The sequence below is a fragment of the Talaromyces marneffei genome, chromosome 8, assembly GCF_009556855.1.
Source record: "Talaromyces marneffei chromosome 8, complete sequence".
Classification (NCBI taxonomy): domain Eukaryota; kingdom Fungi; phylum Ascomycota; class Eurotiomycetes; order Eurotiales; family Trichocomaceae; genus Talaromyces; species Talaromyces marneffei.
The window spans coordinates 465,564-490,228 of record NC_072355.1 but is presented as its reverse complement, the minus strand read 5'-3'; the positions used below and the strand labels follow the sequence as shown (position 1 = coordinate 490,228).

The 24,665-nt window shown below is 46.2% G+C and overlaps 7 protein-coding genes across 7 annotated transcripts; 5 read left to right on the top strand and 2 right to left on the bottom strand.

The window, feature by feature from the left end:
* Positions 1-1,226: 1,226 nt before the first annotated feature.
* EYB26_009526 (uncharacterized protein) lies at positions 1,227-4,739 on the top strand (the record flags this gene model as incomplete). The annotated part of the gene is made up of 3 exons (XM_054268776.1): positions 1,227-1,735; positions 1,811-3,194; positions 3,270-4,739. 3 exons carry the CDS (start codon positions 1,227-1,229, stop codon positions 4,737-4,739), a joined length of 3,363 nt encoding a protein of 1,120 aa, XP_054124751.1.
* A 924-nt stretch (positions 4,740-5,663) lies between these two features.
* Positions 5,664-6,795, top strand: EYB26_009525 (uncharacterized protein; the record flags this gene model as incomplete). The annotated part of the gene is made up of 3 exons (XM_054268775.1): positions 5,664-5,958; positions 6,029-6,659; positions 6,735-6,795. The coding sequence occupies 3 exons, from the start codon at positions 5,664-5,666 to the stop codon at positions 6,793-6,795; spliced, it is 987 nt and encodes a 328-aa protein (XP_054124750.1).
* A 770-nt stretch (positions 6,796-7,565) lies between these two features.
* On the bottom strand, positions 7,566-8,027 carry EYB26_009524 (uncharacterized protein; the record flags this gene model as incomplete). The annotated part of the gene is made up of 1 exon (XM_054268774.1): positions 7,566-8,027. One exon carries the CDS (start codon positions 8,025-8,027, stop codon positions 7,566-7,568), a length of 462 nt encoding a protein of 153 aa, XP_054124749.1.
* Positions 8,028-9,425: 1,398 nt separating this feature from the next.
* EYB26_009523 (uncharacterized protein) lies at positions 9,426-10,995 on the top strand (the record flags this gene model as incomplete). The annotated part of the gene is made up of 2 exons (XM_054268773.1): positions 9,426-9,728; positions 9,793-10,995. The coding sequence occupies 2 exons, from the start codon at positions 9,426-9,428 to the stop codon at positions 10,993-10,995; spliced, it is 1,506 nt and encodes a 501-aa protein (XP_054124748.1).
* A 951-nt stretch (positions 10,996-11,946) lies between these two features.
* On the top strand, positions 11,947-14,190 carry EYB26_009522 (uncharacterized protein; the record flags this gene model as incomplete). The annotated part of the gene is made up of 1 exon (XM_054268772.1): positions 11,947-14,190. One exon carries the CDS (start codon positions 11,947-11,949, stop codon positions 14,188-14,190), a length of 2,244 nt encoding a protein of 747 aa, XP_054124747.1.
* A 733-nt stretch (positions 14,191-14,923) lies between these two features.
* EYB26_009521 (uncharacterized protein) lies at positions 14,924-15,699 on the top strand (the record flags this gene model as incomplete). Its single annotated transcript, XM_054268771.1, has 2 exons — positions 14,924-15,518; positions 15,575-15,699. The coding sequence occupies 2 exons, from the start codon at positions 14,924-14,926 to the stop codon at positions 15,697-15,699; spliced, it is 720 nt and encodes a 239-aa protein (XP_054124746.1).
* Positions 15,700-16,133: 434 nt separating this feature from the next.
* EYB26_009520 (uncharacterized protein) lies at positions 16,134-18,330 on the bottom strand (the record flags this gene model as incomplete). The annotated part of the gene is made up of 5 exons (XM_054268770.1): positions 16,134-17,253; positions 17,313-17,433; positions 17,503-17,741; positions 17,796-18,059; positions 18,119-18,330. 5 exons carry the CDS (start codon positions 18,328-18,330, stop codon positions 16,134-16,136), a joined length of 1,956 nt encoding a protein of 651 aa, XP_054124745.1.
* Between the last annotated feature and the right edge of the window lie 6,335 nt (positions 18,331-24,665).

Sequence of the window (24,665 nt, the reverse complement as noted above, 5' to 3'; positions counted from 1 at the left end):
AAGACAGCATATTAACTGTTCGGCCCATAATCCAAGCCACTAAGGCTTGCCTGACACTAAACTTGCGTTCTGGGCTAGCAATCGGCCAATGAAATGTGCACTAACGAGTTCGTATGTGAGACATGCGGGATCAAAGCCCACAGACATCATTTAGTCTTAGTCTATTACTACGAGAGCAGAGGAGGTAGAAAACCAAGCAAGATCCCGACTGCCAAGTATGCTATTGTCGGCTAACTACGCAAGTACTACGTACTATGCAGCAAACTTACATGGTAGGACCGTGTAGTCGTATACGTACGTATACAGTGAGTTGTAGCGCGGGCACGGGTACTGTACCTTGGCGTAGAACTTCCAAGGAATCCAAGCTAGTAATTATTAACTGCAGCTGGAGGCTGAAAACCTCCAGCCGCACAGGATCGAGAATCGGAGTCGGTAGAGGCAATGGACAAACACCTGTTTCACTTTGAAGCATCGAAATCGGAGATGTGGGACACTGGCAGGGCTGTGCTGGCTGTGCTGTGCTGTATGTGTTAGTTAGGGAAGGGAATACGGAGTAACTTAGCAGCCTTAGTTAATAGTTAGTTAACTAACTAACTAACTAACTAACCCCATAGGGATTGACTCAGCAGAAAAGTGGCTGTTCAATGTATGTTGGCGCAGCCGGCCGCGCTAGTCCCAAACGAGAACACAACCTAAATTCTCAGGCCGCCATCCGCTGGTCTCGTTTCGTCTTTCCTACGGAGTACAAAGCTTACGTCTTGGATAGTTCGTTCGTTCACGCAATTGTTTGTTTTTCGTCGAGTCTCCATCCATACGCTTTCACTAACCCCCATTTACTCGTCGTACTAGTACCTCCTATCAACTACCCGACCGACCAATTATTGTCCCACTGACTTTCTCCGCCTCTTGTCGCTCGTTCTCCTCTTCGTCCCGTCATGTTGCAAGCTCCATAGTCGCAGTTGGTTGCCTGGGCTGGTTCCCCCCCGAACACTTTCCCAACAAATGAAACTCTGAACACCACCAAGGCGAACGCCGATCTTCATTTATTATATACGATCGAATCCGAAAATTTCAGTCCACTGGGGTGCTTCAAAACCACCAACCGATTCATTGCTATCTCGAAACAAACATCCCGGCTATTGCTTGGAATCAGCAGGTTGACGGCCCCGGTGTTGGGACGGGGCAGACCTCTTGGAGGTCTCCTCAATTAGCCCCTTGAGGTTGCAATGGATGTCGATGCGAATCGGCGACATCATCGACGGAATTCCGGGTCGCCACGGTGTTTCGACGGCGTCCAAGGAAATGACGAGATCATGGACAAACTACAACGGCGCAGGCTTACAATTCGCAATACACGCAGTCCCTGGTGTATGATAGTGTTTTGTATGATTCTATTTCTTGCCGGCTCGACCAAGGCTGCGTTCATCAACTTCGACAATTGTTTAGAGACCAACATTGTGAATGACCCGAGTCATCTGCAATTCGTCCCCAAGTTCTTTTCGGTTGTGTACGATCCTGCACCCGGCCCAAATCCACTGGATATTGTCATTTATGGAAATGTCACCGGAGACGGCGAAATTGTCGATATAGTCGACAATAATGGAAACAAGACATACACTACCCTTTTTACAACCCTCGACGTGCTCACCTTTACGCCATATGAGCATCCAACTGAGTTCTGCCAAAACGTCACCCAAGGCACCTGTCCTCTTGGACCTGTCTTCAATGTCAACGGGTATGCCTTTAGTTTTAGTTTTTCCCCCACGGCTTTTTGGTATCTGGCTAATTTTATTTCATTTGTTTTTTCTAGGAGCGACCCAAGTCAACTTCGTGCATTTACCGTCCAACATGAGCTTGGCACATCATTTCAGCTAGCTAGCTTAGTTGCTACCCTGCGCGTCAAGTCCGGCGACCCTGCAGGTACAGATCTGGGCTGTGTGTCTGGTATCATCACACCAGATCTCGGTGCAACGCTCAAGGGAACATTTACATTTTTGCCCCTTTTGGTGCTAGTGCTGCTTACTCTCGCAAACATAATCGCTTCTACATATAGCCCCTGGGGATCGACCAACATTTTCCGCTGGACGAGCAACTATGGCCGAGATGAAGATCTTTTACGACTGGTTACTCCTGGATTTGCGGACTGCCTTCAATATATTCAGTTCATTGTGCTCACCGGAGCCCTCTCACTCAGTTACCCCGGATACTACCAACCTGTTGTATCTTCAGGAGCGTGGTCGATTCTCATGTTCAATCATAGTTTCGCAAGTCCTGGAGGGGGAATAGATCCGGTCGTCGATGGTATATACGTTGTCAATGGAACTCATGGCCTGGACCGTTTGCGACAGTATATAGGCTTGGAAAGCATAAGGGACGTCTGGCCGGGATCGATTATTTGGCTACTAGTGATTCTATCTGCAGTAACCGTGTTGACCCAGATTGCATTTGGCTTCCAATGGATCTACCATCGAATGGCCCGTGTTCTCGAGGAGGATTTACGATCGAAAAACGTACCATTCACAATTGGCAACACCATCCGCATTACATTCAACTTCTTCTTGCTACCGACTGTATCGCTTGCGCTATACCAACTTGTCATTGCCGGACATTCCACTGCGTACGTGGTTGCACTGGCAGTGATACTAATCGTAGCTCTTCTCCTTTTCGCGCTCTGGATGATTCGCCTTATTATCTCTGCTCGACCTCGGGCATATCTATTTGACGATCTTTCGACTGTCCTGCTGTACGGCCCTCTATACAACACATATCGCGACGACGTTGCTCCGTTTGCTTTAGTGCCCATCTTCATTACCTTTCTCCGCGCCATCGCAATTGGCGCGCTTCAACCTTCAGGTGTCGCTCAGGTTGTATTACTCGCGATTTGTGAAGTGGCCATGATCTTACTTCTAGTTGCGTTTCGACCGTATGCCTCGCCGACATCAATGAATCTGTATCAGCTTGTTTTCTCTTTTGTACGCTTCTTGGTGGTGCTCTTATCCGTTGCCTTTGTGCCGTCTTTGGGTATTTCGGAACAAACCAAGGGGTGGATTGGATATGCTATCTTGGTTCTGCATGGAGGGATGCTGGTGTTTGGGTTCTTCCTAAATGCTCTGCAGACCTTGATAGAAGTCATTGCCCGACTTGCAGGAGCTGGAGGCGCAGAAGGCGGCGCGACACGAGGTGGTCTCACAAAGGTATGTTTTTTTTTCTCCAAAGGTTTTAGACCGGGGGTCTGTCTAACAAAGAATTTCACTGACTTGTTCTTCTAGGTCTTCGGTGTAAGACAGCTCTCTCGACGCAACCCCCGAAGCAGCACACGTCAAAGTATGGCATCAGAGGCAGCAATGCTCGTAAACATGGACGAACGGTCATCTGCACAGTTTGGTGGTTCTCGGGCGAGAAGTATTTCTGGAAGCTCGGCCATGTTGCTGAATCGTCAGGCCATTAGTGATGGTCGAATAAGCATCGCTTATGATGCAGGTAGTGCACACGGTGGTCCGCATAGTCGAACTAATAGCGGAATGTACACCCCAACCACTCCTGGCGCCGCCAGTAGCGCATTCTCGCATCCGGCCGGTTATCTGCCAATGGGCACACCAAAGAGTGGCTCTGTTATTGGCTTCAAGTCTGAGGCGACGGATCCTTACTATCGACCGCCTCGTCCTCGAACAACGACCGTAGATACTCAACAGTCCGGCGGTGATAGCCGAGCACAAGGCGCATCTGGCAGCGATACTGAGGATGTCGCTCTCGAAAGTGCTGGCCAACCTCTCCCCGCACATCTCGGTACTGCTCGAGACGATGTTGATCTGGATGATGGTCGACCGAATCGCAAGGACTATGCTGTCCGCGAAGTCGACTTTTATTATCGAGTTCGTGGTCCTGCATTGTCCCATACCGGGACTCGAAAGTTGAAAACAGGACCGGCAGATCCAACAGGGCCCGTATCTTCAGCATCAGGTTGGTTCCGTCGGTTGCTAGGTGGAAAGACTAAAGAGCAAGGTAAAGGATTTGAGGTGATTCGAAGTGCTCGAGCACCTCCTACGGGAATGTTTCCGCCTGCTGAAGACCAGGAATACCACGAACCATACCGCGACGAGCCCGAGTCTCAATCCCCTGATGAGACTGGAGAGGTGGGCCACACCCGAAATGCGTCTGGTGTTACCACGACATCCTATCACGATTCGGATGGGACAGAGGAAGAAAAGGGTGAACAGATGGAGTCTTTCAGGCTGCCTCCAATTGATGTCAGCGGCTCGATCGAGCTTCCAAGTCGAGCGGGCTCGCGGAATAGCACGCTTTCAAATCGTCCTTCGTTGCCGAGAAAGAGTTCAAAAAGACATGGGCCTCAAGACTCCGTAGACGAAGGTACACCTGCATTGTTACCTATTCCAGGTTCTCCGGACAGTGCAGCACATTCACATGGCAGAATACCCAGTTCCGATCTCCTTCAGCCATCAGGCGAATCTGGGGCCCGGCTACCCTTTGCACCCAGCGAAGCGGGTAGCAAAACTAGTCAAGAACGCCATGGATCAACAGCATCAACTTCATCCACCATCCAACGTGTACCAAGTGCTGAACCGGGACGACCGTCCGGCATGGGTTATGTAGCACATCATCGAGCCGGTGCAAGCATCCATCAGCTAGACTCCGAACACCCTCTGACTGGCAGCACGGCAGAATTGGTTGAGCAAACCACAGATAGTGAGTCGAGTCATTCGCAGCGAACCACTACATAGGAAACGAAAATCCCAAAAGTCAGAATTATATGATACGGATCATGTCACGAATTTCCTTTCTTTTTCTGGACTTCGCTATAATATCCTGATTTATATTATAATTATTACTTCGTGATACTCGGCGTCTAACCAATCTGATTAGCATCTCCCGCTGTTTATGCTTTTCTTTTCTTTCTTCTGAAGCGTTCATTTTCTTTATTATCTTGGTGGCTAAAAAAAAGGAGGGAGAGGCATATGGAATGACTTCTCTTTGTGTACAGTCTATTTTTGATTCTTGTACGATAATATAACATCATATTCAGTGCTATCTTGTTCGTCGAAATTCGAATAAATTGAATATAAAAATTACAAGCCATTGCCCTGCTTGCATTTGATTATCATTATTGACACGTGCTCACCACCACGACCAGCCTGGGCATAACGCGGGGTCTTCCATGTCCCCGGTGTGCTCTGAGAGAATAAAATAATAAAAGAAACTTTCCAATACGAGGTCAGGCTTCATATAAATAGCCCGACGGATAAATCACGTTTAAATGAAAGTGACATGCGTCCGTTCTGCCGAAACCATGAGATTGCTTTGAGTTGTCACAGTGTAAGCTCGGCGGCAAGTGAAATTGAGCCGAGGTTCCCGAGGTCTACCTACCGTGCCTAGCTGTGTGGACGGCTACTACTTAACTATCTTCTGCGAACTAAACTTGTTGCGACAACGAAACTATATTGATCTACACAGATATTCTTTGTTGTTCATATGAAGATATACGAATAAATATACACGGAATTGATACTGCACCGCAATTTGACCGAATATATCGCTGTCGAGAGGGATCGCCCTCGCCGTTCTCTCTATCCATTCACCCTCTGTGTCCCCGCAAGCATCCATAACAGCATACCTCACCTCCAACTCCTCGCACCAGGATACCCAAAATGTCAACCACCGCCACCACACAAGACAATGAGGAAGTCCTCGTCCCCGCCAAACAACCCGCTTCTTCTCAAGGCTTCGCGCAACTCCGATCCTTCATCGCCGGCGGTGTAGGCGGTATCTGCGCCGTTGTAATCGGCCACCCATTTGATCTCGTCAAAGTGCGCATGCAAACCGCCGAGAAGGGTGTTTATACTGGTGCCATGGATGTGGTGAGGAAGACGATTGCCAGGGAAGGGTTGGCGAGGGGTTTGTATGCCGGTGTTTCGGCGCCGTTGGTTGGTGTTACGCCTATGTGTGAGTTTTCTACCCCCCCCTCTCTCTCTTATCCTAAGTATTTGCGCGGGCTACTGACGATTGGAGAAAGTCGCCGTGAGTTTCTGGGGCTACGATCTAGGCAAAACGCTCGTCTCTTCCTTCTCCACCGTCCCCGTACACAACAACACCCCTCAATACAGCATAGCCCAAATCTCCGCTGCGGGCGCCTTCTCCGCTCTACCCATGACCCTTATCACTGCCCCCTTTGAGCGCGTCAAAGTCCTTTTGCAGATTCAAGGTCAAAATCCACCTCCCGCGGGCCAGAAACCGAAGTATTCTGGCGGTGTCGATGTCGTGCGTCAACTGTACAAGGAAGGTGGTCTGCGCAGCGTGTTTCGCGGTTCTGCAATGACTTTGGCCCGTGACGCACCTGGTTCAGCTGCTTACTTCGCTGCGTACGAATATATCAAGCGCTCCCTCACACCCAAGGATGCAGACGGCAATGTCACCGGAGATCTGTCGCTTACCGCGGTCGTGACGGCTGGTGGTGCTGCTGGTATCGCCATGTGGATCCCCGTCTTCCCGGTTGATACAGTCAAGTCGAGGATGCAGTCTGCGCCGGGCAAAGTGACAATTGGAGGTACTATTAGGGCTATTCATGCTAGTGGAGGATTCAAGGCGTTCTTCCCCGGTTTTGGGCCTGCGTTGGCTAGAGCTGTGCCTGCTAATGCTGCTACTTTGTGAGTTTTTTCTCTCTCTCTCCTGATCTACTACTTTGTTTGAAAAGAAAAAGTCCGACTGATTTGGTGATATAGCCTCGGTGTTGAATTGGCGCACAAAGCCATGAACAAGATGTTCGATGGGTCGAGTGATTAATTTGTTTCCTAACTATACACCGGTACATTCAAATAACAGCCCATATACACTGCATATACCCATTCCATTTCACAGATGTTGAGCCTGTGCAAATCGAGTCTGTTGTTAACTTGTCTACGTTCAGGTGGACCATGTTTTGTGTTCTTGAACATGTATATAGACATCTGATTTCATAGAAAGCTTATGATATGACATGACTATTTCTGTCGATCGGTACTTCGTCGGGTGTAATCGTCTGTTTTTGTATACGAAAAAGGCACGTGAGGTACATAAGTATTGTTCGGATGAATGGACGGACAAATGGATCTGGGGTTAGGGTTCTTACATCATTTGCGGATTTGCGGGGGAAGTCCGGGGAAGTGGAGGTTTCTTTATACATTACGGTAAATGTAAATGATCTTCTCGCACAACAAATATGACGAGGCCAGATGGTCATGTCCGCCATTCTGCGCATTAGTTTGATCGTGAAACGCTTTACCAACACTTGATAAGCTTTAGATAAGGAGTCTATTGGATTAGTATCTATGGGAGCAGTATCTAACTATCTATCTACCTAGAGTAACTGACCATGAATGAGCCAATCAGTACATGGTAAAACCCAGTGCTGGTGATAGATCTCCACCTGGGAGGAAATCATGACACATAGAACAGTCAGGAAAGAGAGAAAAGAGAGAGAGATGATGATGATGATGATGGGATAAGTGGAACACGGTCAACGACGAAGGTCATGCACAAAGAGCACTGCTCGTCTTTAATTCCCTCGTGTCAATTCATCTGGTCGGCATGGGCCGCCTAGAGGTTGCGATCACAGCCGACGCAGGGCTTTGTATCGAGGTTTCCACTTTCACCTTGAATGTACGACCAGTCAAATTTACTTCATAGGTACCCCCCAACTTGTTGAATTCGACTGGCACGGAACCCAGTCTGTCGCCAAACGTAACTTGAAGGTCCAAGGTTTGGGCCGGGTTTGGGCTATCAATTTGACGAATCGTGCATTTCAAGCTTTGCAAGATACGAGTATCCTCATGTTCCTTCGGGGGCCTGACATTATTGGCGATATTCCGAAGTTCTAGGCTAAAGTACGAAGTTCCTTGTCCCACTGAGTGTGTTTCACCATCCCTTAGATGGTCGTCGTTCACTGTGATCGCGTACCACTTATGCTCAGGACGTGTCGTCACATACCTGTGCGCAGTTTGTGCTACTCCGGCATTATCAAGGAGGTTGAATGACATTTTTGAGAGTGAAGAAAAGTTCGTTGTCGAGAGAATAACTTGAGGAAAGTGGTTGTTTTAGATTTGATAATTTCAAAAGGACAGAATCAATGAAGAGAAGGTTCGATCTTCCCATTTTTATATGTGCTGCATTCCATTTACGTCACATCGTTCTACTCGAATCATTCACTCAAAATCAGTCATAGAAATACTGAGTCAAGTATATATCTGAAGTAATGGAGTAGCAGTCACTATCGTGGTCAGGAATGGAGTCATATTGGAAGTATCTCATCTTTCCGTTCGATAGATACCAGTTGCATATGATACAACTAAAAGAACTGAGCGGTTATCACTTTAGAAGTCATAGATTGACTGATATTGAAAATGTCTCATATTTCTCTGCAAATAGAGCACTCGATATAAGCCAAGAAACAAAAAATCATGAGTATGTGTGGGACCATTAATTGAGCAGAAGTCACTGAAGTAGTTATAACCGGACAACTGAGTATAGCAACATTTGCCACAAAAATGGGTAGCATAACCTGTAGTATAGTCGGCCCTTTTCTCGTCTCCAATTACATACCCGTCATCTGGGTACATCATCTCTTCTGATATGACAATATACCTATAGAGTTACCAAGTAACAGACACAAAGCAGTCATCAATCAGCTTATAAAATGGATATTAGATGAGTGAGTATATTTGGTCTTACGTCAATCAGGGTTAGCACAATGAGACGCAGACATTTCCCATTTCCCTGTCACCGACCATAGCATGTGCCACTCATTTGGGTACATGGCCTTTTCTAGCACGACTACAATACCATCCTCCAGGGCTCAAAAACGCCGCTGAAACTATCACCACACTTATCATCAACTAGAAGATCCGAATGCGAACCCCAAAATGGTTCGAGATCTGTATCAAAACAACTTTCCCATTGATGTACCTAAATTGCCTACAACGATCCAGAGAGGAGTCAAAGACCTGTCAAGAAGATACCCAGATACCACTGCTTGCAAGATACAAGTTTGGATACTAAGTACTGTAGCCTGTGTGAAAATCTCAAAGGATTTTGTAAAACTTGGAATCAACTGCCTAAACAAAAACCCGCCAAACAGTTAGTTAGCCTCAACAATTTATGAAATCATGAAAAGCCGAAGTTTCCATCCGTGGTTGCCACCTTCGTCTTACTATTCCTGGATAGGAACTACTGTTATTTAGATACCTAAAGACCCTGGCAGAACGTCATGCACTAAGAGCAGAGGGGTTCCGGCCGGTGGGGGCGGGCATTAGTTACATACTCCCATACCTATTCGATGCAACCGTCAAGCCTGCCTAGGTACTTCAAAGCTGGCTTCTAGCAGTTTTTAAGGTCTTTATTTCGTATCATTTGCACAGACGTGCAAACTACATATCACTATGATCATTGATAGCATACTGGTATCTGGCCTCTGGGCGGTCTTGCTCGGAGTAATTGTTTGGGCTCTCTACATCACTGGAAGAGCATACATTGACCCTCTACGTGACATCGATGGGCCATTTATCGCAAGATTCACCCGCCTTTGGTATCTCAAGAAGATATTTGAGGGAAAATTCGAGCTAGTCAATGTTGCGCTTCATAAGAAGTACGGCCCGGTGGTTCGAATAGCACCCAATGTCTACTCAATTGATGACCCGGGGTGTGCGAAAACATTATATGGACATGGAAGCAAGTTTGTCAAGGTCAGTGGATTCTTTATGAGATACAAAATGGTGCTTTAAGCTGAAGCAAAAAACAACCAACCAGGCTTCCTGGTACTCGGCATGGATGCCACTAGACATCAATAAAGCCTCCCTCTTCGGAGATACTGATCCACACCATCATGCTCTGCAAAGACGCAAATTTGCTTCATCATATTCGATGACTAGTCTCGTTGGATACGAGCCATTCGTCAACAACTGCACGAAAGTATTCACAAACAGACTTTCTGAAATTGCAAAACTGGACGAAACGATAGATCTCGCTCATTGGTTCCAATGTTATGCTTTTGATGTCATTGGGAAAATAACATTCGGTCGCCGTTTCGGGTTCCTGGATTATAGTACAAGAACTGACGTATTTGATGCTATCGACACACGCAATCTTTATAGCACCTTTGTCGGATTGTTTCCTTCTTGGCTGCATCGTATGCTGTTCCCTCTACTACCCACAACTGGAGGTCACGGCTATGTGGGTAAGTATACTATGGATGAGATTGCCTCCCGCGAAAGTCTGCTCAAAAGTCCAGATGTCAAGGAGCGTGAGGGAAAACCAGACTTTGTATCCAGGTTCTTCCAGATACGCGAAGAGGACCCGGAAAATATGACCAAGACGGACATTTTCACCATGTGTCAAAGCAACATTGGGGCTGGAAGCGATACAACTGCTATATCCCTCTCGGAGATTGTGTACAACTTACTGAAACACCCGGAAACCTACACACGACTCAAAAAAGAAATTGACGAGGCTGCCTCTCAGGGAAAGATAGCAGATCCTATTTCATTCAAGGAAACTCAAGAGTTACCCTTTCTCCAAGCTGTTATCAAGGAAGCACTATGGTTGCACTCGGCGACAGGACTACCCCTAGCTAGAGTTGTACCGGAAGGGGGTGCAATGTTTGCAGGGAAACAATTTCCGGCGGGTGCTACAGTAGGCATCAATTCATGGGTCGCACACCGGAACACAAACATCTTTGGAGCAGATGCCGATAGTTGGCGGCCAGAGAGATGGCTTGACGAGCATAGTAATGACGTTGCTGAAATGGACCGGTACTTTCTAGCATTTGGTTTAGGGAGTAGAACCTGTCTCGGGAAAAATCTGAGTATGTTAGAGATGAGTAAGCTGATACCACAGTTGTTGAGAACTTTTGACTTTGTTCTTGATGAAAAGCTTCGGTTTAAGGATTGGGATACTAAAAATCGATGGTTTGTGAAGCCACAAGATTTCTATGTGAAAGTAGCTCGCCGCTAGCATATCATGGTATTAATCAATAATCATACTAAGAAGCAGAGACTGAGCGAATGATACTTGTGGGAGGGAAGACGAGCATAGCTTACTGTATTTTAGTTAAAATGTCTTTTAGAATGAAGTGCACTTTACACTCTCATTGAGACGCTAGCACAAGACATCAAAACTATACTTGCAAATACTGTCTTTTCGTTCCTCTGGCTGTATTTCTAGTGACTCTATCGTGTCCGCCCCTTGCAATTCCCCGTGCCCGAATATTGCCAAATCTGGAAGGAGCCTTCCGGATCTGGAAATAAGATTCGGGATTTCTGTAATTGAATTCCTTTCTTGACAATTTTCTGCGGCAATAAAGAAAGCTAAAAAGAAATGATTGTATTGTTTACAAAATATACGATTTCCAATTCGTTTATAGACCCTCCCTCCGTTGATCATGAAAGCTGCCTATAACTTGTTTAGGCCGAACTTTTCAGGCTGAGTTCAATCTTGTAATTAGAGACACATCCAATGAGAGGAAATAATGCTTTATTATTGGCATATTTTCTTCATGAAGCTTAGGCATCAAGGGACACAACGATTGGCCAGCTAAACATAATGCCTGCTCTCATTCCACATCAGTACTAGGCTTACATTTTGCAAGGTGGGACGAGTCACGACGGACATTATCAATCATTTCTTGAAACTGCACACTAGCCGAAGGGTGTGGACACCGAATCGAATGTTGCAGGGAGTCCAGTGACAGAGAGAGAATAGGAACTATTCTCACCGGCAGTTCCGGCAGCCGTTTCCTCCATTTCACCATTTCTTGCCTTCCGTTAGGTACACTACCATAAGGTTATTGACCAGTTTGAGATTGAAGACTCCTCAACTGAAACTTGACAACGGATTGACTTTAAAGTCTTTCTGGTCCACTTCTTACTTACACATGTCGTTGGGCCGACCTTGAAGCGATATTCAATGGCGACTCAATCATCCCCAAACTTGTCGGGGCGCCAAACAGCACCGCAACGCCTTCGGAAGCGGGCTCAGGTGGCTAGGGCCTGCGATGAGTGTCGAATGCGCCGCACGAAATGTGACAATAAAGTTCCATGTTCAAAATGTTCGATAAAAGGACTAGACTGTAGTAACAGCGGCATTCCCAAGGCCTCGACTCTTTCCGAAGCCCGTGATGAGATTACGTGGTTAAAACAAAGGGTTCAGCAACTCGAAGCGCAAGTCGACCGACAGCGCAACGACAGCGACAACTTAACTACGTCGACAAATTCGTCGCGGTCGGGCTCGCAGGACCCGCGGTCCGTAGTAATTGATACAAGCCATACAGATATCAAAAGGTTTCCTGGGGGCATTCAATTTCGCGCGGCACGGTCGCCGAACGATGCATGGTTTGGGCCATCCTCATCTTATTTTTTTGTGCAACGTCTTAGTGCGTTTTTGAATTTGAAACTCTCACAATCATGTCCAGCACATCAACTACTTCCGATTTCAGCCAAAGAAAATAAACTACTTGATCGACCGGATAATAGTGGTGATGTGGGAGAGGAGGATCTTTTACGTCGACCGATCTCCTTCACAAAGAAAATCTCTACGCAGGGAGTCTATCTAAACCTTATACAGGAGGAGTACTTTATCAATTTCTTTTGGCAAACGCACCACACCTCACTTTTCCCGATAATAGACGAAGCGAACTTCAAGAAGCATTACCAGTCACTGTGGGTGACTGGCGGGACGGAAAGAAGGCCGTCGGCGCTTGTTGATATTGTCATTGCCATGTGCATGCAGTACTACCTTTCAACTTTACCCTCGGAGTCACAGGGCATTCTTGTTGAGGGCAAGGACGCAATGGTTGCCGGCCGATGGCATTACTGGCGGGGCCAAACATTACTTACACACGAGCTCGAAAGCCCGTCTATATCGACACTGCAATGTCACTTGCTCTGTGCCATATACCTGTGCGGCGGGTCTTTTCATAACAGAATGGAAAATTCTGTTAGCTTATCTGTACGCACCGCTTATACTCTTGGTCTACACTTGGATCCTCCATCCAACATGCCCGAGCGGGACCGTGAAATGCGTAGACGCTTGTGGTGGGCTGTCTATCTCATGGACAGTAAGGCCGGAATGAAGCTTGGTCGTCCCTTCATGCTGCATGACTCCTATGTCATGCCATGCTTACCCAACGACAGCCTCGAGGCCGCGGCCATTTCAGGATCTACATTCGCTCCTATTGGAGACAATGCCACTTGGCTAAGCTTTAACCTCTACCAGACCAAATTATACATGGCGGTACGAGCGGCCTATACGTCATTCTATGACAGGATTCTCCACTTGCAACATGATCAGTCTATATGGGATGACCCTGACACCTTACAAGCCAGTGCAGAGGCTTTGGCAAGGCACACCCAGCGCCTCCAGCAATGGGTTGACAGTGTACCGGAACCCTTGAGGTCGAAACGCAGCAACAATGGTACACCTTTCTCCACAGATGGCACAAGTCCCTCGATCGAGCAGTTTGCACCTATGTGGTTGCAGCGACAGCGCCTGCTCCTTGAACTCACGTATCATCACTTGTGCGTCAACCTTTATCGACCTATTATATCATTCACTTCTCGGCTGCCGCCAGGAGGTGTGGTAGAGGAAATGGCTCTACGATGTGCTAGCCACGCGATAATGCTATCGAAGATTACACAGCAAGTTCTCGCGGAAACATCAATCCTTGACGGGTGGCATGATGCGTATTACTGTCAGTGGAATTCGACAATGACACTGATTGGATTTGTAATGGTTTATCCGCATACTTCCCTAGCTGCCGAAGCCAGGGCCGCAATTGATCTCGCTCTCAATGTGTTTGATAATTTCGGCGCCAAATTTGCTATTGCACGAAATGCGGCGAATATAGTGCGAGATTTATGCGAAAAGATCGATAGCCTAGCAAAAGCAAATCAGGTTCAGCATGTAGCAACTAACGAATTTACAACAGAGCTCGTGGAAGCTACGACTAGTGAGCTACTACAAGAAGTTTTACCCAGTCAGGTCTTTGTTTCCAACCCGATGTTTGAGAACATATATCCACATGAACAGATTGATGTACCCGATTTTAACTTTTTCGATATGGCTGTTGATGTTGATTTTTGGAATGATCTTGACACTCTTTGGCCGGAGACCGACGCTGTGTCTCAGTATCAAATACCTGTCCAGATTTAATTATCAGTTTAGCAGAATAAATTGTTCTCGAGTTTTGGTTTTTGAAAAATTGGCCGGTGCATGGGATTTATAAAGAATGAAGAGACTCGCCCGGTGGGCCATCCTCTTAGGTGATCTCTAGAGTCTATAACTAGTTAATGAGAGAATTCGTAATTTGTTGGAGACTACTGTCAGGCTTAGCAAGCTCCTGGTATGATCCCTTTGCCATTCTGTCGTCCCGACCATCAAGTCACGGAAAATTCCTCGTAAATTACAATACAGATATAGCCCATTATACACGTTAAGACTCATTGGTAATATATTCCCATTTCATTTGTCAAGCTTAAGAATTTTCTCGAGCGTTCCCATTGGATAGCTCAAATCGAAGATCCTAAGAGGATTTACTTAGGGTTACGGAGTTGCGGAGCTGGGAGTTACGGATGAACACAAACAGGCCGGAGTTGCGGAGTTTGTGCAGTCTTGTGCATACAACGAAGCCCTACGAGGGTACCCATGCAGTATTATTAAGGAAATGAACTATAGTTCAGTCTATATTCTTTGAAGATTCCGTGGATGGGAAATGATTATATAAAGCCGAGCTCGACCTCGCACACTCTGGGGTTTGTTCAACATCAATTCACACGCGATAACAGCGCCAACACCAACAGCCAACAGCCTCTTTCCAAAGCACTTCAAAGAAACGATTTACTTATCGAAAATCTCGTTCTTCGAAACAACCAATAAAGCAATCAAAATGGTTCTCCCTCGCAAAGCTGTCATCAGCGTCACCTCGGCCCAGGCCACGCTCTTCAACGGCAAGGAAACGACCGGTGTCTTCATCAGCGAAGCTCTCCATCCCTACCATGTCCTGACCGCCGCCGGATTCGAAGTTGACCTTGTCTCTGAGACCGGAACCTATATTGCCGACTGGCTTTCCCAGCAACCCGACTTCCTCAACGGCGACGATCTCAAAACATGGAACGACAAGACCAGCGATTTCCGCAAGAAGATGGACAACATGCCCAAAGCCGCTGATGTAGATGGCTCTCAATACGGAGTTTTCTTCGCCTCGGCCGGGCACGCCTCTTTGATCGATTACCCAAAGGCAAGGAATTTGCAGAAGATTGCTGAAGAGGTTTGGGCGAATGGCGGTGTTCTCGGCTCTGTTTGTCATGGTCCTGCCATCTTTGCCAATATCCTTGACAAAGCGACTGGTGAACCTGTTATTAAGGGAAAGAAACTTACTGGCTTTACTACTGAGGCGGAATATACTATGCAAATTATGGATGACCTTAAGAGCTGGAACTCTGAGCTTGTGGAGGAGCTTGCTGCGCGCCTCGGTGCTAAGTGTAAGTCTGCTTTCCAATTACATTCCATCCATTGATGATATTAATATAAATTTCAGATGAGCGCTCAGCCGGCATTTGGGATGATTTCCATGTTGTCGATGGTCGCCTCGTTACCGGACAGAACCCTGCCAGTGCAACGTCAACTGCCAAGGCTGTTGTGGAAGTGTTCAACAAGCTTTAAAAGTTTCAACTTCGAGGTTTCTAAACAGCAGTTTATAATTCTGGGTTGGCCGTTCGGTAAATAAATATGCTAGGTTGGCTGGCCTCAAACTAGCTTTCCACGCCTCAAACTTTGCCTTTGATACTGTTATAGTTATTGTTTCTTTTGTTGTTTATTTACGGAACATGCGTATAGACAAAATTAGCGTTGACTTTACAGATTACAAATGACATATCTCATCATACACTCGGTTTTCTACACTTAGTAGTATGATGCTCACTCTAGAAGAAACTGTCTCCAGATGGAGAGTCATTACAAGTTGAAAGGGAGTGAGTGGCACATTAAACCCAAATGGAATTGAAAAATAGCTATCAAGAACGAACTAGGTGCCGGGGCAAGTCATAGAGAGTACTGAGTTCAGTACTCCCTTGCAAAGAACAAAAATAGAAGGTAAACTACTGGCCCAAGAAAAGAGCCAACAAAGCAGGATAGTTGGGAGTTCCCAATCCGGTCACAGGATCCCAACCAGCTGCCGTCTTAAATCCATTTGTACCACAGCCTGGGTTGCTGCCACTGGTAATATCATGGAAAACCTCCGGGTGAGCATAGAGCGTAGGGTTCACGAAGCCAACGGTGGTACCCTTCTTAGCCAACAACTCCTCATTGATACGTGTCAAAATAGCTGCAAACACTGGTGCTGATGCTGAAGTTCCTCCGATCAAAGATGCCTTTCCGGCGTTGTAGATAAGGACATTGTCACCAACTGCAGCCACATCGGGGTAACCTCGGCCAGCAGCGTTGTAGAGACCGCCGTTGGCACCAATGTTAGCGTTGTCGGTGGTATTGTAGGACTTGTATGATGGGGTGTGCTTTGTCAGGTATGTGTTGACTGCGTCGGCTTGGTAGGCTGGTCGAGGGTAGATGTTGCTGAATCCACCACCGGATGCGAATCGAGACACAGCTACTTCTTTACCTCCACTAGCACTAGCGCCCTTGGGAAGGTACGTGGCACCGACAGTCGTGATGTAGGGGCATCCGGCAGGGAAGTCAGGGTTGAAGACGGATCCGCTTTTACCTTGACATCCTTGGGCACCTGCGACACCAGAATCTCCCGAGGCAACAACCACGGAGACACCTTGCAATCCGAGCTTCTTGAATTCGTCACATTGGCGCTTCTGGTAGTTGGCTGACAGGCTGATCTCGTCACCGCCGTAGGAGATAGAAACCACGTTGGTTGGTTTGTAGACGCCACACTGCAGGCTACCCTTGTATCCATTTGCTGCTGGGTCAGGGTATGGTGGATCGTCGACGGTGTTGCCGGAGATACCATAGTCAGAGAACGTGCAGTAGGAACCGTCAATAGCGTCAAGGAAGTTGTTCAAAAAGCCTTCAAAGGTGTAGTTGGCCTCATAGTGGGCGTCGTCGGTTTGGAAAAGGACGGTGTTTTGTGGCCAGATGATCGGGTAGGCAATTTGGAAGTCAAGGTCGGATTCTGCGCCGGCGCTATTCACTGGGGCAGGAGCTGTGGCACCGTCGATTCCTTTGAGGGTTGGGGAAGTTCCTTTGGGAATTTTGCTGTGGTGAATTGTTAGTGAATGTTGGAGAATCTCAAGATCATTTTTCAAGTTACATACGGGTAAACTTTGGTAAAGAAAAGGTCCAAATCTTCCTGAGCATAGTAGTCACCAAGATCTTCAAAGATTCCAAGCTCATTTCCCTTAGTAGCGGTGGTACCCTCAGTGATGTTATACATGGCTGTATATAAAGTCAGTTGGTTTTATCTTCCCAAAATGGCCCAACTTGATTTGGATGATGTCAACGTACTCCTGATGCAGTCCGGGGTGATGGTCGTGTCACAGCTGGTGGCTGCCGCGCTTGTCACAAGGGTATCAAGAATATCCTCAATGGCTGCTGGGATGTCTTTCAACAGAGGTGGTTGCGAATTCTTGAGTCCAAAAATGCGCTTCTCGAGTGCAGCTGGGCGGGTGTCGCGAACTTCAAGGGTTTTGACACCGGGAGTAATGTAATCAATGTGCTCACTGAGGTGTTTGGGGACGTGATATCTATACAGCGTCAGATACATCGGCCAAATGACGACTCCGTTTGGCGAGGCTTACTCTTCGCATCCCAAATGTGTTCTACCGCTGTCCTCATGGGTATAGATGTAGTACTCTGTTCCTAGCAAACGTTCGACCTCGTCGGCATGTCCGTCGAACTGAAGCCACTGTTTGTTGGCAGATAGGCTGACTCGGTCAGAAGCAATTCCGGCATTCGCCAACCAGGTTCGAACGGCCGAGACAGCTTTCTCTGAAGGAGCAAAGAAATCATTGACTTCGTGGACGGTCATATATTTGCGATAGTTGGGCGAGTTAGGATTTGAGCTTAACCCATGTCAGCATCATGAGTAATCAGAAGCGAATTCATTAGGACGGTAACTCACACGTCCATGAGAAGATCATGTCCTACATCCGAGTTGGATTGGGTCAATCCTATTCTCACAGGCAACGCAGTTTGGCTATCGACACGGCGAGGCTCAACCCAAGATGCGGGCAACGCATTGCGCCGTTCATGAACAACATGGTTTCTGCTTGGAGCCGGAGCAGCCAAAGCGGTTGCCGCAGCTAATGACAACAAAATAACAGAAGACTTCATTGTGGACAATGTCACCACGGTTGTATGTATTCAATTGAATGTTGTGATGATCTGAAAATACCATTTTACGATGAGAAGTACCTCTCCTTTTATATCATTGATTTGCAGCATGTTTATCGGGTGTGACCAAATGATCAGCAATCAAACTAAGCCCATCACTGAGTAACCTCCACTGCTTTGGGGGAGGGTCAAGAGTCTGAAGATAGGCCGTTTGTTAGCTCTGGGGGCTTGGAGCTACTGCTAGGCTGTATGCTTAATTGCATGATTATCCATGGGCCAATTGCTCCTTTTTGCGGGTGGATCATGGACTATCTCGCTCCGACTTCCTAGCTAGGACTGATTTCTATTGGCATCCGCCCTCTTGTGTGTGTTGGGTATGGCCGCGGTCCACTCGCCAAGCAATCTAGAATGAAGCTATCCTTTAAGTTTCCTGGGATCATTGTTCTTTACGTAGTAGTTGGTCGGGCTCGGCAGGTACCACCATACTACCTTTACCGGGAGTGCTAAAGCCGCTAAGCCCCCTCATTCGCTCTCCTGTTTCCTGATACGGAGGACAGTGATAGCGATGTAGCAGCAGCCGCGCCTATCTGAAGTGTATACTCATTAATTTTGCTTGGCTTACCGATCAACGTTGCAGACATACTGCAGAGGTGCACGTGAAGGAGACTATTTCTTATGCCGAAGTGGAGAACAAAAGATAAAAATGTCATTGTCAATGCTCAGGTCAAAAGGAGATTTTGGCCATCGCAATGATCGCACTGGATAATAACTTAATAAGATTGCGATCGGTTCCTGAGTCCCGAAGATTCTGGAGTAAGCTGCCAAAAAAACAAGCTTGAAAATTGTCAGCGCGAGGTGGAGTCGTGTGGACGCCGGGATTTGACGCCAAAGGCACGCCGTCTTTTTAGCTCTGCACGTCAAAAACACTTAAAAGCACTCTGTAAAATCTAACCATGGAGAATATGGAAGGTGATCACCATGATATCCATTATTGCGATGGCGTCAATGGCTCATTGGGTGAGTCGAGAGCTTGGCTTTTGTGACGCTTTCCGAGCTGAAGTTAGATTTCTCCTTATTGGCCTCTTGCGCTGATAACGGTGTTTCATTCGCTTATCAAGACTTCGAATAATCCTGGATCTTTTTAAACCTTGATCTATGACCTGCCTACTTGGGGTATATTGCATGCGCAGTTAATCTCCGAGTCTCGTGCCATAGTTAGTTAACACATGACATTGACTTATCAAAGCTTAAGAATTGAATTATATCCATTTATATGTTCCAGCTACTATGTATTTGCATATTTATATTTACCTGGCATACAACGTCTATCAACTTAAGCCGATGCTGAGCGCCTCTAAGCCGACACATGCTTGAACCGAGGATATTCCGTATCAGAATGTAATTGATATCACATGTGTACGGGATGTTGTTGGAGCCCAATATTGATGCCCTGAAAGCGAACAAATTCACCTTATACTCGTAGTGACTCGAATATTCGAAATATCTTGAATAGGATGATATGAACTCTGCTGGATTCACTACCCGTGGACAGGGATTGAGTTTTTCACATCTAAATACATCAAACCTGAGTACATAGTTGAGCGAACATTTTTGAACTCTCGCAATATTGATACATACCTACCACATTGATCATATTGTACATATCATTCTTTCTATATATTCAAAAACGTGGGTGAATTAATTGTCTTTTATCCGATAATGATGATTCATTCAATGTTTGATTGCTGACTCGAGTAAAACAAAATCGAACGAGAGAGAAGAAACAGATTATAAACCATTGGAAACAAAAAATCACCAGTCTGGGACTACTTAGGTAATTGCCATGTGAAAAATTAAGCTTATCTGGAAGTTCCCACGTCAACCAGATAAGTTTATCCGGACTTCATGCGATGTCCTATCACGTCCTCATTCCTGGGGATTTATGAATAGGATAGAAACGGGGTAGATGACTCAAGTCTAGACTGATGTATATCAAATTGCAAATCCCTTTTAGAGTCACAAAAAGTAAAACTCGGGTGAGTCAACTAGATCGAGTGTCTAAGACATACGGATGAGTCGTGATGTGCCGTTTTTGCAGTCTGGCTCGCTCCTCACTTCAAAGTCAAAACCAATGGGGGACTAGGGCTTCTTCAGTTCTTTGCAGAGTTTTCGGGGATTGCGGGGGGAAATAATAAGACACCTGGTTGTTGACTTGTCACTTTACTTGATTTCAAAACTTCATAGGGACTCAAAGTACTGCTTTCAGTGCATGAATCCCATGTACAAGTGCCTGTATCTACGCTGACATCTGGGACAGATCCTGGTAACTCCAATATCCCGCCGCAACTTCAACTCTTCTGGCTTGGTAATTGAGACCTTCCAGAACAGCGAAATATCACCATTGAAGTGGCCAAATCGTTGGGAGTCGTTTATATTGATCTGAATAAAGCGAGAACTAAATACCTCGATGCAATCGGACAAAAAGACTCTGCAACATACAATCGTGTCTCTGACGGCCATACGCATCTGAACCCTACTGGAAGTAGAGTATTTGGTGATATGGTCAGTTGGCTGTTGTTTACAACGACAGCCCTGGGTAGTGATCTTCCCAAATATACCGTTCCATCGCCCAATATTGTCAAGGCAATTGCCAGTGGTACTTATATCTACCCGAGCGGATGAGATGTCCCATATGCACATTGATGAGTTCTAAAGCATAGGATGGAGACATTGGAGCATCTAAGGCAGAGAGAATGAACTGTTGAAATAGCTTATCGCAACCTCCTTGGTATATATGCCAGAACGTAATCTGAATAGAGAAATCGAGGTAACTTAATGACTAGTGAGTGAGTTAAGTTAGTTAACTTAAGTTGGTGGGCGGTGATGATGTAAGCACAGGTTGATTTCAACTTGACGCTTTCGCGGTGTTACGATTTGACAACCACCACACCACCACCGTGCAACGATTTCTATCAAAACACCCATCTTCCATTTGACCATTTGCGGCAAGCTACTATACAGAGATGTCCGAAACATTGACCGCCGCTCCTATATCAATACAAAACTACCAAGAAGGAAGCCGATACATAAAAAAGGACCAAGTATTATATCCATGTCCATCACCTGTCAACACTTTAAATCTATCCCCCAGCCAAGAAGTGAGATCTGTTTGCTGTCAAATATGGGACCTGATCCTTGAGATACGGACAATCCAACCGCCCGTGGAGCTGAAGGATTTTGTTCAATGTTCCGCTGATGTCTCTCCAACGAGAGACCCATGTCTTGAGGATTTACAAAAGCCTGCCTGACCTCTGATGAATGATTCAGAATTGCGGGTTCGTATTTACGAGCGCTATCTGCACTTTGGGGGTCGTCGATTTGAGTCCCAATTGCCTGATATGCTCCCGCGGTCCTACTCTTCTGTATTTACGCACGCCGATATAGCACCTCGCAATATCATGGTTGATGAGCAAAATAAAGTCACGGGGATTCTGGATTGGGAGTATGCGGTTTGGTATCCGGACTACTGGGAGTATGCGCAGATTATGCGGCCTGCTTTTGAGGGAGATTGGTCAATGTGGATGGATCGGACAGCTCCGCAGACTTGGGATCTCAATGGGATTAATGCTGCTAGGCGAGTATTATTTTGATGACATGGATGCGCTTTGTTGATCATACATAGAATCCCAAAAGCAACCGGAATCAAGCCCTAACTAGCATGGGACCAACCTTGGAACGGCGAAACGCAGTTCCAAGGTTGCTTATATTGCTATATACCCCTAGACCCGCACGCACACATATGCATATACATATAAATAACTATTATTTCAAATGTGTACAAGCCATAAAACACCTCGATAAATCGAAGTTTCTGCTGTTAATTTAATTCTACCATCTTGTATCCAACTATCCCTAAGCATATTGCATGTAAGGGTCGGTTAGCAATCGCGTGGGTAGCTTCCCAGGTCACCTCCAGTGCGATAAACAGCCTTGGAAGGTTCTGACCAGTCAGGCGAATAATTTAACAGTTCGGCCACTAGTGACTTCAAAGTAGTACAACGTACAAATAGGCTGCCGTAAGTAGTTATAACTCGAGTTAAGTATGAGCGACTCGTAAAGCAACAGGGTTTCCCGGTTGGCAAGTGGCCCATTCATGTGAAAGCCGTCGCTCTCCATGCAGGTTCCAGTCAGCCTGCCCCGATTGAATGTGAGTATGTACACAGATAAATTGCATCTATTTGATGTACAAAGCACCAAATCGGGTGATCAAAAATATCTATCGTCAGCTGATCTGAGTTATCACGCGCTGGTGCCTCTCGACTCCCGAGTCGGCTGACTCTTTGTTCATTGATTCATGGTTTCTGGAGGTTTCTGGCGTTGGATGAAATGCCAATGTTGCACTTATTTCCCCCCCCCCCCCCCCCCAGGACGACACGATGTTTTACTTCTTAACAATAAAAGTAATCTGCGGCATAGCTAAAAAAGAAGTCTACTTTGAATAAAAAACAACTCCATGTACAAGATACAATAGACTTTCTATATCTAGATGTCTCCTCTGACTTACCCCAGTGGCGTTCATGGCGCTGCCCCGTTGATACAGCTCAAAGTAACCTTCTTTCCACTACCAGGGTACTCTGAATAATATCACTGGTGCGCTCTTACTGCTAGTTCGTCTACCACCCAAGAGGTCTGAGGGTTTGATATGTCCACAGTATATATATATATTATGTCATTGGTAATAATGAACCCTTGCAAGTAGAATTTGCGCTTCTTCAACAAAATAATAATAGACTTCCGAGTATGTATTTGTTAAGATATCGTCGTTGATGAACGAGTATTGACACAGTGAAACTTATCCTCGTGCGATCTCTACTGTACTTGTGGAGCCAGTACGTTTCAAGGATTTCCAGATATCAGCAGATTCAATAGTAAAGTTGAAGGCTTGATTTATCCAATGCTTACACGCTTTAGATGCTGTCACGATGGACGTAAGATTCATCTTTACTCGTAATTATTCTCCGAGCTAAAGACCCTCGGCCACACCCCAACACACGTTTTCCATTATTTGAATTTGGGAAAATGATCTTCATCAATTATTATCCTAACGTTCTATATTCTTTCCATATCCTATAATTTAATTCGTGGATATCCGAGCTTTGTTCTCCGTCATTGGTCTTTTCGCCGGATCTACCGGCTTGCTTTTTGAATATCTTCTGCAAGGCCTTGCGGGGTAGCACATTTATGGAAGATTAAAGTACGCATGGACGCAGATCATTGCTAACATGGCTGGTCAGAACTTGATTCATGACCCGACCCCAAGTCGCTAACTATAGACTGCAGTCCTACTATGTACAGTACTTAGATACATAGGTCCACCCACCCCTTGCTTCCCCACATACAGGGGAGCCGATATGGTATGCGGAACATGTAGACATGCTTACATACCTCATACTACTCCATAACGTAGTTTTTTGTATTATATTATTCCATTATACATCTCCAATCCAAACTTTGACTAACCGGTAGTACATACATACATACATAGATACGCCCCTTTTCCGGCTTGGCCGCTGGTACAAAATCCCTCTCCACAACTTCAATTTGGGGTATTGGAAGCCCGGTCCCTCAAGGCACGTAGTATCCCTCGTATACCGACTATTTAACAGGATATAGAAACTCAGATTCTTGTGCTTGTGCTTGTGCACGACTAACGCATGGGATGATCACCCCACTTACTACGTACAGCAGTGTCACTATACCTCGGCTTGGTTGAGTATAAAGTTGTCAACATCTCCATCTGCCACGTCGACCTGATATTCTTCCTTTCTTTTTCTTTTCTCTTTTTTTCAGTCTTCTTGTCCGTATACTAGTATACGGTCTCGAGGCACGTATCTTTTATATTTTTCAACAGGCATCTTCTGATTTTCGTTGCATTTGTTGCTCGCGTGGTAACACAGGCTGTTCGTCAACAACGTGGCGCGTCACATTCCATATTCGGATGCCAAGAGCAGGGAGATCTGATTGATTGTTCACAAAAGGCAAACTATTTATCTTTCTGCTATCATTATCAGGTACCGTGCCTGCCCATGATGCTCCACCCAATGGCACCCACCATTCCCTTCTAACATGCCCCCCCTTCACCCTGTCTAGGCACAGGCTAGAAAGATCTGGCTACTGCCTAATCTACTTAAGAATGTTTTCGTTCGCCCATTTAGGCTAGACTTTTGTTCAAAACTTTTGGATCTCGTTCCCGCAGGACGGAGAGAAAGTTCTACCCCCTGACACCGGCATTCTGCACCTACCCTATGTTGATCCTTTGTCCAGATTGTTTATCT